Source organism: Mixophyes fleayi, chromosome 7, assembly GCF_038048845.1.
Source record: "Mixophyes fleayi isolate aMixFle1 chromosome 7, aMixFle1.hap1, whole genome shotgun sequence".
Lineage (NCBI taxonomy): Eukaryota > Metazoa > Chordata > Amphibia > Anura > Limnodynastidae > Mixophyes > Mixophyes fleayi.
Genome location: NC_134408.1, coordinates 33,768,190 through 33,782,279, shown reverse-complemented (window position 1 = coordinate 33,782,279; position 14,090 = coordinate 33,768,190). Strand labels below are relative to the sequence as shown.

At 40.2% G+C, this 14,090-nt stretch overlaps 1 protein-coding gene across 2 annotated transcripts in view; it reads right to left on the bottom strand.

The window, feature by feature from the left end:
• Positions 1-14,090, bottom strand: part of PRKAR1B (protein kinase cAMP-dependent type I regulatory subunit beta) — a 151,099-nt gene that overhangs the window by 25,280 nt on the left and 111,729 nt on the right. For both annotated transcript variants that reach the window (XM_075179643.1, XM_075179644.1), the window contains one exon: positions 7,574-7,695. In XM_075179643.1, coding sequence (XP_075035744.1) covers positions 7,574-7,695 — 122 coding nt within the window. The remainder of the gene's footprint in view (positions 1-7,573; positions 7,696-14,090) is intronic.

Sequence of the window (14,090 nt, the reverse complement as noted above, 5' to 3'; positions counted from 1 at the left end):
GTTACAATGCAAGGGGTGCAAATTAGTATTTTGTTTTGCACATAAGTTAAATACTGCCTGTTTTTTCATGTAGCACACAAATACTTGATAGCTTATTTGTACGCTGAAATTTAAAGGTGATATTTGTGTACTACATGAAAAAACAGGCAGTATTTAACTTATGTGCAAAACAAAATACTAATTTGCACCCCTTGCATTGTAGCATGGTTTTGTCCAGGAGACTGAAATAAGAAGTTTCTCAAGTTAAGATCCTTAATGAATCAGGCCCCTGGTGTAAAAGGCACTTGAGAGAACAAAAGGTATTTACATTTCTCTAACTAGGTATGAAATATGAGTGTGTAATGAGCACAGTGAACCCAGATCCTGGGAGCCTATTAAAAAGCTATCAGCGAAAAAACACACAGGGTTGTCAACTAATATAGGGGTCATCTCAATTACTGATATCACGGCTGCCCATCTGGCGTAGCGAAGCCCTATATAATATGCACGAAGCCCCCGTCTTGCTTAACATCCTCTTTTTTTATTATATCATATTTTTCAGACAAAGCATAAATATAAAAGTGTATTCATAACAAAGTGGCCATTCCTAGGATACTGTCAGACGGCTGCCAAATCCCAGCATTTTTTGGCTGAAGAAAGTCAACTATTTAATCTATGTAGATTCCCCTCACCCTACACTGTACAGATATCATATGATAATAACCTGGAATCCATATAGATTATAATGCAGGGAAATGCGGAGATTAAACGCTGCATTTTTTAGCTTTAAAACACTGGAGGTCTGTAGCTTGTCTGACACTAACACTATCATGAATAACAAAATCAGCAAGAGGCATATAGCCCTTTCCCTGTCCATGGTTCTGACATGGCTGTTTCCCATCTACTTCATAATACGACCTATTCCCACACAGAGGACATGTTAATAATAATGGGCCTCATGGAGTGTTGGACGTAAGTCTTTTTATTATGCGTACAGTACACATTTCTGTACTGTCTGTATGAAGATTTTATTCCATCTTACACAACTCCTTATGTCTGGGGAAGCGAAACAGGGAAGTGACGGGTGTAGGTTGAGTATAGTATGGAGAGTTCACTTAATTGCAACAGAGGAACACTTGGGATCAGACGCAGATACAGTTGACAACGATGACGATTATCGGTAGTATTCGCTAGCAGCTTCCGATTGGCTGATTGCGGATTGACAACTCTAACCTACACTGGCATTTCATTTATTAGTGTGGTCGCTATATTATATGAGATATACATATATATATATATATATATATATATATATACATATATACACACACATACACATTGCAATACTTCATTGATATTTCCATGTGGACTGCAGCAATAAAGAAATTCCCATTTGATTTTTAAATGGGAAAACAGCAGATGTTTGTATTTAATTCAACTGATTTTCTTTTTTGTAGCTGTGCTTGTAGTTAATTATATTAGCTATGGTAAATGCAACACATGTATTAATAACTATGAGACATTATTCTCTCTTGTGTATATGACACGTTCTTACATTATTAGATTGTGTAGAAATAAAGAAATAGGAAATTTGTATTTACTACTAACACTGCCAATCTCTACACCATCTCTATGCTATTGTGTTACTCCTGACGTAACCCTGGGGCATATGCTAGTGATGGACAGCTGGATGCTATGGAAGAGCCGGGCTCTGCACGGAGGAGCACTACAACACAGCTTCTTATTCTATAAGAGTGAATATCTCTTTAGGAAGAGAAAGAAGGTCATGATGATGTCTGGTCTACCATGGTGGTGCGCAACCCCTTTCTGTAGATGAAGAGCCCAGGTAAGTTGATCATTGCTTTAGGATCCCAAGTGTCATTGTGCCATTGCTCAGTGAACCCAAAGGTGGTTCTTTCCATAGAAAGAATTGTATAGCTGACAATCAGGGGACACCCATAATAGATTCCGGAGCCCCACATCAGGTTCTGTCCCACAGGTTGTGAAATATGCAGAGGAGCAGAAGTTTGTACAGGTGAAAGGCAAGAGTTGGGAGAAGTGAGGAGGTTCACTGACCAGTACTGAGCAGACACAATGATGGGCTAAGTTTACGGAGTAGGAGATTTAATTTTTTGTGGCAAGGTTATTAAAATGAGTTAAAGGGATAGAGAGAGCGCAATTTGGGGGGTATTTCCTGCTATGTGGAAGGGAGCAAAACTATTTCCAGTCTGCAAAAACACTTGAATTTTGCAGCAGCTCTGAGCTTGCCCTATGCTGTAAGTTGGTTACCTATTGCACCTACCAGTGGAAATACACCAGAGAAAACCATTTCTACGCACTCTACAAGCAATATAAAAATGCTTTTCTCCCTAATGGAGCATTTAGGGAGAAAAACAAATATGTGTATTATATGTATATCTATATATCTATATCTAAATATATATATATATATATATATATATATATATATATATATATATGTATATATATATATATATATATATGTATATGTATGTGTGTACAGATATATCATACTTACCTACTTTCTTCAGCTCCCTTCCAGGAGCCAGCCAGTGGAGGGGGGCGTGAGGGGGCGGGGCGGCCAAAATCACGTCATTTAGGCCCCGCCCACTGTGACGTCATGACGCAAATTGCGTCATTTGACAGCGGGGACGGGGCTAAACACCGCGATTCATCGGGAATCGCGGCGTTTGGGATCTAATTCTTCCCACTTCACTAGGAAGTGGGCAGAATTCGGGAGATTGCCACACTCGCCCAGGAGTCCGGGAGACTCTCGCAGAATGCGAGAGTTGGCAAGTATGAGATATATCTGTCTATCTATCTATCTATCTATCTATCTATCTATATATATATATATATACACACACACACACACACATATATACACATACACACACAGACACACACACACACATATAATTATTGGAAAAAGACTGCACTCACATCTTCAAGTAAATCCTCTTTGGGGTACTCCACAATAGCTCCCATTTCCATAGTAGCTAGTACATAATCAAAAAATAGAGCGGGCACTCACTATTAAAAACAGATAGATTATTCTTTATTTTCAATGCAGTTTCTTTATATTATAGTCAACGTTTCGGTCTTAGGTCTACCGAAATGTTGACTATAATATAAAGGAACTAGATTGAAAATAAAGAATAATCTATTTGTTTTTAATGGTGAGTGCCCTCTCTATTTTTTGAATATATATATATATATAGAGATATATAATATATATATATATATATATATATATATATATATATATATATACATATATATATGCACACACATTCACATACATGTATGTTTACTGTCTTGCCCTTGTTATTTTCAAACAGATTCGTTTACATTTTTGCTTTTCTTCCACACTGGAAAATAATAGTTTTATTGAACAGGAAGAGTTTATTGCACAGACATACTTTTTTTGGCTGTGAGGAGGTAATTATTTGAGTCTACTATGCGTATTCCTTTAACATACACGTCAGTCAGCGCAGCAAACGACTTTGCTTTTGAGGCTTCCTTTGTAGGACACCGTCTATCAACTCTGAGCCTAAATTAATTATGTGGTTTATCTTAAGGGGGATAATGCCAGTCAAACATTAAGCAAAACAAAGATTTTCTGCTTATTGTATGTCAGTAAATGCCAATCAGGCTTCTTGTTATTTTCTGTATTCAGGTAAGAATTTAGGTACCTGTCCTTTTGTGACAATACAAACTGATTTTTGCTCATCCAACACGAAGATTAGATTTTCTAAACCAAATCCAATGGCATTGAAATCTTAGCTTGAATTTTACATGACTGGAAACAGAGAATTTAGTGTTTCTCTGATAATTTACATTACGGTTTTTAAGTACAGTCCAGTTCTGACGGACGCGAAGGCCAGAATGTAATGAAGCCCAGAATCTAAGCACAAGTTGGCCCTGAATAGTGTTATAACTACAGTGGTGTAGGGAATTCAGAGTTTAAGAACGTTCTCACTCAAGGCTACTTTTAGATGTTATTGGGACCATATCATAAGTTATGGTCCCAAAGTTATGTTTTCCCTCCGACTAAGTCCCCATCACATCTGGATCTCTCTATCACTGTCAACAACTCCACTATCTCTTCTGTCCCCCAACTTCGCTGCCTGGGAGTCACCCTCGACTCCTCTCTCTCTTTTGCCCCCCACATTCATTCATTGCCCAATCCTGTCGCTTCCAACTTCGCAACATGGCCCGCATCCGGCCCTTCCTATCTCATGAAGCAACCAAAACTATTATCCACGCGCTTATCAGTTGCCGGCTGGACTACTCTAACCTTCTCCTCACCAGCCTCCCTCCGCTCTCGCATTACCCCCCTTCATTCTATACTCAATGCGGCTGCGAGGCTTATCTTCCTTTCTCGCCGCTCTTCTTCTGCCTCCCCGTACACTGGCTCCCATTCCCTTACAGAATGCTTTTTAAGCTTCTTACCCTCACCTACAAGGCTCTCTCCTACTCTACTACTCCTTATATCTCCAATCTCCTCTCCATCCACACTCCAGCCCGATCCCTGCGATCGGCCTATGACCGTCTCCTCTCCTCCACTCTGATCACCTCATCCCACTTCAAGACTTCTCCCGAGCTGCCCCCCTGCACTGGAATGACCTCCACGCTCCATCCGTTTGTCCCCTAACCTGTGCTACTTCAAACTGGGCACTCAAAACTCATCTCTTCCTCAAAGCCTACCAGCCTTCCACCTAACCCTCTCTCAATGCTCACTCTCTTCACCTAGCTCCTCCTCAGAAGAGGGGAGCGCTTGCTCCCCTCCTCCGACTCCCTTTGTGCTGCCGTCTGTCTATCCTCCCTATAGGATGTAAGCTCGTATGAGCAGGGCCCTCCTCCCTCCTGTCTCTCTACCTTCTCTTCTGCTCCAACTTCAATATATTTGCTTGTCTGTAGCCTCTGAAGTCTTGGTACTACTCGTTTATTGTTTTGTACTGTTATTCCCTGTACTGTCCATTGTTTGTACTGTGTACAGCGCTGCGGAAACCTTGTGGCTCCTTATAAATAAACGATAATAATAATAATAATAATAATAATAAGATCACATCAATGGACTACATGCATTTCTGTACAGCATTAGGGGACACTTATTTACCAGAAATAAGGTACATCAAGTTTCCACAAGGGAGTATGAAAAAGCAAAAAACAAAAAACAATCCTTTATGTTTCTACAGGTACAAATGTAATTCTACAGTTTCAGAATTGGGGAAGATCACAGCTCAATAAGGACCCTGGAAAGTGTCAGAGCTAGAGTTAGGTTTGCAGTCAGGATTTAGGCTTGGATTTATCCCTTGTGTAAATCTTGGGTTTAGCGTTAAAGCTTGGGGCATGCTAGGACTATGTCGATTGTCATGTTACAGTTGTGCCAATTACTCCTTCTTATATGTGCATTTGACCCAGGAGGGGTAGGATCCCTTGGATTGACAACCCACTTGAAGAAGAAAACTTCTCTCTATCAAACAAGAGCTTCTACACGTGAACATTGTGAACCTGTGTCTGGTTGCAGCATATCATTAGGAAGGAAAAAAACTTCTTTCGTTTCTTGATCTTATAAATGCGCCAGGAACGAAGAACAATCAACATAAAATTAAAATAACCATCTAGTATAACCAACACATAAGCAGTGATAATAGTTCTCTAGGAGAAGGAGATTGTGGTAGATCAGAGAGGGCAATTGCCTGTGTTCCAAGTTCCAAATACAAACAGCCAGTCAGTCAGACAAATAGATCGCCATGGCTGCCCTACATGTGGAGGTGGGAGATGGGTCACCAACAGGCCAGGTCTGGAATTGCAAGGCTGAAAAGTTTTTTGTGACATGATCATTAGATGGCCATATAATCATGGCTCCAGATAGCAGCATCGGTGAAGCTGTGCCTGGGAATGTGAGAACAGGCCCAACACATGCAGCTCATCCATTACCACTCCCACCATGGTCATTATTCCTGATTATTTAGTACAATGTTCTTTGTTTGATCTATATTGTATTCTTACTTTACTCTATATGACCCATTCGTGTGTTAGTACATGCTTCATGCACTTTACTGACCATTTATGTATATTGTCTATATATCAATATACCGATTACTGGAATATTACATGTATTATATGTGTTAGTACATATTTCATAGCACTTTACAATTCAACTGCAGGAGAAGCGAGGGCAATGACTGACACTGTGAGCGTAGAAGGGCCAGGAGACAGAAAATACTTTCTCTCTCTCTCTCTCCTGTCCCACAATGCCAAGTCACCATGGTAGAGTGAGCGAAGGAAGGGATGCAGGTGACTCATGTCACTCTGCGACTGTTGCTGCAATCCGTTATTGCAGAGCGGGTAGTGAATGGCACGCTGGAGAAAGGCAAGCTGCAGGCCAGGTGAAAACCTCATCTCTGCCACTCTTAGGATGAAGCCATATGAGATGAGTGTCTCGTCTCACCTACTAGGTGGAAGAGCCATTACCTTCATGTAATAAATCTAAGTATGGGAGAAGCTATACAGCATCAACACACAGTACATGTAACATATGTAACATATGTATGTATGTGCTGTCTGCTCAGATATCTGTTTAATGTACAGTTGTGTGCAGGTGGCACGTCAGGTTTTAGGAAATTTGTGGTTTAGGTACAGGAATGTTTGTTACAATGTTAAGACTGAGTAAGATAGGTGTAAGAGGCTGAACGTTTCAGAGGCAGGAGCAGAGGAGAAGATGGTTTTAAGGCTGCGCTGAATAATATAACAATTACAGCTCTCATCTGCCATTCATTATGAAACATCTCTGTAACAATATCATTTATCCAAAAAGAATTATATAGGAATGTTGCTGAGCCTCAAAGACTTTGAAATTATTTTAAAGAAGGGATAATATTAAAAGTATCCCAAATATATGTGTGATCTCGCTTCCTGATTCAATATAACAGAGAACATTAGAGTTCAATGGATGCAAAACTATATGAGCACCAGTTCCATAAGCCATTGTTTAGTGAAATATTTCCCTACAAATTTCAAAACCGATCAAATTTGTGAGAGAATCCAAACAAAATAAAGTATTGATTAGAGCTACACAGTGGTAATTTGGGGAACCGCTATGGGGTTTGCAAGACAACAATTGGACATGCCATAAGGGTTTTTGGTTTAATGAGCTACAGGTTTCACCTGGCCCTGAGTTGACATTACTTAGGAATAGTGAAGGTTGATAGCATTAAATAACAATTCTGTATGGCGCGTTATACTGAAATAACTGCAATAATAAGCATCCAGGGCCCCATTTAGGCAGCTAAAGGGTGCAAATTTTAACCCAGATAACCATGTTGCAATGCAAGGGGTGTAAATGAAAGGCTGTATTGTGTGTAGGTAAAATACAGCCTGGTTTGGCATGTAGCATACAAATACTGGGCAGCTTTATTTACACTGTGATTTAGCGATGAGCTAGAAATACTATATCTGTCCACACATTTTTATGCCCGCCAAAGAGCAACAAAGCATCTTGTAGCTGGATTTATTCTAAATGAGGCGCAATGAGACATGTAGGTATAGAGAAATGTCCGCTTACCTCTGTAATGATGAAGAAGTCATCACCAGGGTCTCCCTGAACCACAATTTTTTCTCCGTCTTCAAATTGAACAGGTTCTAGTGCATCCGCCACGGTCAGACGCTCCCACTTATCCAGTGATTCTGCACAGGAACAGGGGATATAGCATTACATACATAACAATGAATCATATTCAACTCTACTCATTCTACTCTGCATAGCTGCCAATAGGTCAATATAACATCCGCAGACACTGTTGCTGAGTAGGTGATTCTAGGCATGCCATGTGCGATTTAGGTGGTCCTTAGTACACTACAATCCCTATAATGATATGTGGACTGATCCTAGTTAAAATTTAATTTTTATTCAATTTAAATACGGTACCCATTTTCCATAAAAGATAAACTGATAACGCAAAAAGAATAAGATACCGAAAAAACAGGTCAAGAAAAACTATTTTGTGCAGTTGATCAGTACATTGACATGTTAGTTGTTCTGAAAAAAATATACCTACAGTCTCTAGCAGTCCCGTATTTTTTACCGCGGGGGTAGGGGGTGTATGGCCTAGGTGGAACGCGGTGTGGCTAGGCAAATAGGGAAATGTTTGGTGGCATGCATATATGTTTTAGAAAACTAATTGCGGGGCACTGCCATGTCTGATTTTTTTTTAATTAAATGCAAGTCCTGCAACTATTCCACCATTTTCTATATTTGGTTGTCTTCCATTCACGTTTTTGGCTAAATATTTAATTTTCCTCTGCAAAGCAATGTACATGGCAGCTCCTCAATATATATACTAAATGCAAATAGACTAAGAAGTGAAGATCTCTGTACTTGTGTATGGATACAGGTAGCGCTAAACATTACTTCTATATAGAAGATATTTCCTTTTATGTGCACTATACAGAAGTAGAGCTTCATATACTAAACGCAACCTTGGCAGTCATGTCCTATAAGTGGAATCCATTCATCTGACATGCAGGAATAAGACAAAGCTGAAACATGGATGCATACCTATCTACCTAGCTACAAATAACCCAGTGGTAGTACACTAAACACTGCTGGATAAGGGAACTGGATATAAGACAAATGCATCCCTTAATTCAGTAATTTTATTTCTAGAACATAAGGCCACTCAGAAACTAATAGGCCATATACTCACAGCATCTAGATATCTAATAGCTCTTTACTGGAAAAAGCAGACTGCCCCCCTGCGATCCCTGCCATTGTTAACAGAGTCAAGCAGATATACAAGCTTGAACATATCAATAGTTTAATACATGACCACGCAACCAACTTCTCAGCATCTGAAGCCCCACGCACTTAGGGCCCGAGTCATTAAGGAAAGGAAAAAAAAAAAAAGAGTTAATGTTCTCCGGGACAAACCATGTTACAATACAAGGGGTGCAAATTAGTTTATTATTTTGCACATAAGTTAAATACTGGCTGCTTTTTCATGTAGCACATACATACTTGATAGCTTTATTTTTACACTAAAATTTAAAGTTTGTCTAGAGCATGTCCTATCCCAACTATAAATCGGTCTCCATATTTTAAATCTACTTCCCCCTCCAATGCAACATTGTTTTTCCCTGGAGCAAAGTGACTCCTTTTTTATGCTTTGCTCTCAAATAATGACTCAGGCCCTTTGAGTCCAGCTCCACACCTGTACACAACAAGATCCAGGTTCTTCTCACTCCAGCTTTCCTCACCCCCCCCATCCCCCCTTCGTTTTCCTTGTATAAACAACCCGATGTCTCCCTCCCTCAGGTCACCCCATGGGGCTCTCTCATAAGGCACCGAGCTCACATCTGTCTACCATCTTTGAAGGTTCTTATTTTAGATTTGTCCTGTAAATTACTAGTCTGTAACAGGTGAGTGCAACATAGAGTAATTCCTTAAAGCCCAAGCTGACCATTTAGGAAATTTTACCAAATTGTGACGTCATTTAATTGAGCAAAAAGGTAGAACGTAAAAAGTACTATGGGATTGTCAATATTCAGTGTTCATATATACAAATAAAAACCAGACATTGAGATTTATACTTTGTAGCAACATTGCCAGCTCCATTGTCAATCACAATGCACAGACCACATTGCATTTTTACATTTTTAAATTAAAACAGTATGCTTTTAATTCTTCCCCCCGTAATCCACTTGATGTCTTTAAAAAAAATAATTGATGATGATTTCAATAACTGGTATAATATATGTATTTATCTATACAGACTGGGGAGAGGGAAGCATGGCAAATGCAGCCTAGAGTGGTGGATTACCAAACTATATTTCAACTGGGCAAAAGAAAGACTAAAATAACGACTATTTTTGTTTTGTTTATAGTGGTTTCTTTTCCAAGAACAACGCTTAATAGTGGTATTTCCAACAGTTTTTCTTGGGAAATCATGCAACAGAACAATCTCTGGCATAGCTCTTGGAGCTGGAGCTTCTTGCTGGAAGATAGTCTATTAAAGTTGCCATACTTAATACGATTATATAAGGAGTTCCCTTGTCCCTAGTACAGCTGTTTAAAATGGAAAGTTAAATGGAAATTATCACCATTTACTTGTTTTGCTAATTAAAATCTATTTAACAGGATACAATGATCTTGTTCACACAAAGGCTCGTATATCATAAGAGAATGTAAGAGTAAGACTATATATTTTTAATGGCAAGCTTAGCTCAAACAGTTGCATTACATAGTCTTCCATAAATTTATCTGATTGGCTCCCTTCTGCACAGTTTAAAATAATTATATTTAGATATACTGTTCTACCAAAAACTGTAAGTCTGCTGTGCAAAGAAAATACAGGCAGCAGAAGTATGTTCACTAAGCTTCAAAGAGACTTTCTGTGACATCAAACTCTGGGAAGTGCACTAGCTTATTATCACATTATTTGTGAATGATCCCAGGGTCTGTAACCCAAAGGACCGCCACAGCTACAGCAACTATGTTTAATAATGCAATAGTCCAATACAGCGTTTATCACCTTCTCTCCTCCCAGTGTCACAACCTCCCCTCAAATTTTCCTCACCGACAACAACACCTGCTCACTGCTGTGGTGTCACACTTAATTCCACCCTCTGCTTTATTCCTTACATCTAGTTTCTTCCACTTCTGTTCTCTGCTTTTAAAATACTACTATAATATCCCCTTTTCTTACCCGGGAAGCAATGAAAATTCTCTCATCTGGACTACTGCAACCTCCTCCTATCTGGCATTCCCTCACCGATTGGTCCTGCTTCAATCCATCCTAAATGCTGTAAGTTTGATCTTTCTTTCTCGGCACTCCACATGGCGTATCCCTACACTGGCTCGACATATCCTCCAGAATACAATTAAAATGACTCATTGTCACCTACAAAGCCCTCAACACCACCATCCAGGGCCAGACTGGCCATATGGCACTTCAGGCAAATGCCAGAAGGGCCGATGGCCAGATGGGCCAGTCCGCATGCCGCCGAGCAGCAGCACTCTGCGTGCTGTTGGCCACACCCACAACACAATGAGGTCACGCCCTGTAGGGTGCTGCCGCTGAGCGGCGGCACATATTTTCTTTCCTACTGGAACTGAGGTGGGCCTGTGTACTTTAAATGCCAGGGCTAATTTTTAGTCCTAGTACGGCGCTGCCACTATCCCTTCGTACATCTCAAATCTTATCTCAAAATTCTCTATCCCCCGCCCTCTAAGATGTGCTGCTGTCCTCGCCTTGTCTCTGGAAACCGCCTCTCTTCCACCTACATGACTTCTCGCAAGCCACTACTCATTGGAATTCCCTACCACACCTGACCAGAGGCTCGCCCAGCCTTCAAACCTTTAAAATCTCTCTGAAACATCTATTTACTAGAACTTATCTTACTCCAACCTATACTACTCCTACTGGTTTCCCCTTTACAGCTGTCCCGATTTCTACTCTGAGCCACAAATTCTCCTCTTGTCTTAGCTGTGGCTGTGCCCTTTTCCTATTAGACTGTAAACTCTTTCGTAAGCAGGGCCCTCTCTACCCTTTCTTTTCATGTCTGTATTTATTTTGTCTACCTTGCATGTCCCTGTTTTATGCATACGTTGTTTTTCGCACTGTCTAGTGCTGTAGAGCACCGGTGGCACCTTACAAATCAATGATACCAATGCCTAAGGCATATTGACAAGAAGAGTGGGAAAGAGATGGAAGGACACAGGTTTACAGCGGGTTTTATCAACAGTGCTATTGTCAGGGTTCAGCCAATGGTTGCTGGCCTTATAGATAAACTAACGCAGCTAAGTTAGTGGTGAGAACACAGGTCCAGGAAGAAGAAAAGTCATACAGAGCCAAAGGTCAAAGCCAGAAAAGGATAAGCCATAGTGCAATACCAGGAGAAGAGTCAAGACAAGCTGGCGTCAATAACTCGGATCAAGTTCTTGGAGATATGGAGGAATATTATCAGGTAGCACAATAATCTGGCTGTGACAGAGACCATCTTAAATAGCGCATCAAAACTTGCCCCATGGTGGGCAGAATTTTCAATACGAGTCCTGACTGTTCACAGGGGGCCTTTGGGCACACGTACTGGAACTCCTATACCATCTTAAGAGAAGTTGTGACAAATGAGAGTACCTCCAGGATCTGACTGAATATGTCACTGAGGGAGACCCAGGCAGATTTGTGACATTTATCAAGAGGTGAGATGTGTTAACAAAGACAAGAGGGAATTAATGTATAATAATATTTATTTCGAGAGCCTCCACATTTCAAAATGGACTAAAAGGTCTCCACAATAATCAGATATCCATTGTCTGACTAATTGTCAGTTCATTTTCCTCTCATCATCATCACCATCACCATTTATTTATTTAGCGCAACTGATTCCGCAGCGCTGTACAGAGAACTCACTGACATCAGTCCCTGCCCCATTGCGGTTTACAGTCTAAATTCCCTAACATACACAGAGACACACACAGGCAGACTAGTGTCAATTTGTTAGCAGCCAATCAGTATGTTTTTTGGAGTGTGGGAGGAAACCGGAGCACCCAGAGGAAACCCACGCAAACACGGAGAGAACATACAAACTCCTCACAGATAAGGCCATGGTCAGGAATTCAACTCATGACCCCAGTGCTGTAAGGCAGAAGTGCTAACCACTACGCCACCGTGCTGCCCTCATTCCTCCTAAATAAAAACAAAGTTCACTATTCCAAATAAAATGAGTCATATGGGCCCGCATTAATATTTGGCAGGGCTATAGAGCCTGTATCAGGCCAATGAAGTTCAGCAAAACAAGATAGAGATATATTCTTTCATATAAACATAGATTTATTTCCTACATAAGGAATTGGATTAGATTCAATTTGATTAATATATATAAAATCAAGTTAAAGTTGAACAGAGTAAAAAATGTGTTATTTTTTTTGTAAATTGAATAATTTCATATGCATTAAGTAAATATTATGTTACTCAATACAAACTGCTATGTACTATGTGCGAGACTCCCCAATTAGAGTTTGCTAAAGTAAGATAATTAAACTGTGCTTGGAATTGGCATAGGTCAATAATGAACTTGTGTATCCGACCAATAACTGTAGCTCATGTCCAGGAATGGACTTGCAATCTGGCATTTCGTACATTTAGCAGAGAGAGAGTATTAGTGAACTACTTCCAAACACTTGTTATAATAGAATGCTCGGCCAGCGTCCTAGCCTTGCTTTTAGTAAAACAGTTTCGGGCTTAAGCCACGGCACTCTCTGCACGTGGGCCAATACGGCACTAGTGCTAACAGATACGGATCTGGACTGGCATGTTTGTATGCCAGTCTTCATTTTCATTTCTACTCTGCACTTGGTGTATTCCCAAACTAAATTCTGTAGTTATCTACATTTTCCACACTCAGTAACCTAGGTAATAGAGGAGGCTCAGGGCACTCTCCCTTGCCATAACACTCTGTGACTAGCAATTCAACAGCTGCATTGCCACTGTTCAAATACTAAACACGTTCTCCCATTTTTAGCAATCGTTTAATAAACACAGGTGCAATGTTTTCTAGGAACAAAGTACAAATGCAGACTACATCTTGTCCTGGTATTTTTGGGGCTGTTTAGACAAGCAATAGAATAGTTCTTACCATAAGACTTCCAGTAGTAGAACATAATAATGATTTATTAACCATTAGTCAAACATGAAAATTGTTTGTAGTGACTTTTTGCTGGAACCTTCTGAGAAATTCAATAACATATTCGTTGAATTATTCATGTGGGTGAACGCGGAGAAGACGGTTTGCTTCGTAAGCAGCAGATGCATCGATGTTTTGTTAAACTGGCCATGGCTATTTTCTCTGACAGTTTTAGTAACATGTAACCTAATGTATTCAGTAATGCAAGTCCTTCTGCAGTGCAATTAGAGCTCTGCGGTAATGGCTAGGGTTGTTTCACTAATCAGGTGTTTGTCTTTGGCTAATGGTGATTGATCAGTGGAGGGCAGGAGCGCTGTCGAGGGGGGAAGGAGGAGCATTTTGTGTTAATTTTTTTTTTTAACAGAAGGACATTGTGACACTCCATACTTGGTGACTAT